This window comes from Penaeus monodon, chromosome 23, assembly GCF_015228065.2.
Source record: "Penaeus monodon isolate SGIC_2016 chromosome 23, NSTDA_Pmon_1, whole genome shotgun sequence".
Lineage (NCBI taxonomy): Eukaryota > Metazoa > Arthropoda > Malacostraca > Decapoda > Penaeidae > Penaeus > Penaeus monodon.
Window position 1 is genome coordinate 35,854,520 of NC_051408.1, and position 584 is coordinate 35,855,103.

At 34.1% G+C, this 584-nt stretch overlaps 1 protein-coding gene across 1 annotated transcript in view; it reads left to right on the top strand.

The window, feature by feature from the left end:
• Positions 1–26: 26 nt before the first annotated feature.
• Positions 27–584, top strand: part of LOC119587966 (DNA-directed RNA polymerases I, II, and III subunit RPABC2-like) — a gene marked incomplete at its 5' end in the record, with an annotated part of 1,350 nt that continues 792 nt past the window's right edge. The window contains 2 exon segments of the mRNA XM_037936680.1: positions 27–90; positions 437–525. Of these exon segments, the coding sequence (XP_037792608.1) occupies positions 27–90; positions 437–525 (153 nt within the window).

Here is a 584-nt window from a genome sequence, read left to right on the forward strand (position 1 = left end):
ATCATTAACAATTTTGCTTTTTTCAGTGTTGGTGACGATTTTGAAGAGGCAGAAGAGGATGAGAACCTCGATGATTTGCAAGAAGGAGAGGTATGCTGTTTTATTTCTTTGATGAATCCACTATGATTCCTTCTATCCTCCAGTTCATCTTTTGGCCATCTCATTTGAAAAGATAACATGTAGTTTTTATAAGTGTGTGTTAGAGGATGGTGGTAAAGGGATAAACATTTTGACATGAGAAGGCTGGCAAGAAAACATCTCATTTTGTTTAGGATATACAAAAACTAGCAAAATTTAATATATGGATATATTTTTTTGGCAACAAACTGTTTTTAGGTTAGTTGTTCTAGTATCTAGACTTGACCCCAGATTTATTCTTTTTAATGCAGTAATTAAGATAAGCTCTATATTACTTAGTGAATGTCTCACTTTTCAGGAGGATGAAAATCAAATGGAAATTCTTGCTGCTGGGGAAGGCAATCAGGTCCCCACACAGAAGCGAATCACAACTCCATATATGACGAAGTAATAAGCATTACTTTTTCTGTTTTGTTTCACAGTTGTATGTAAATTGAGAGATAAAG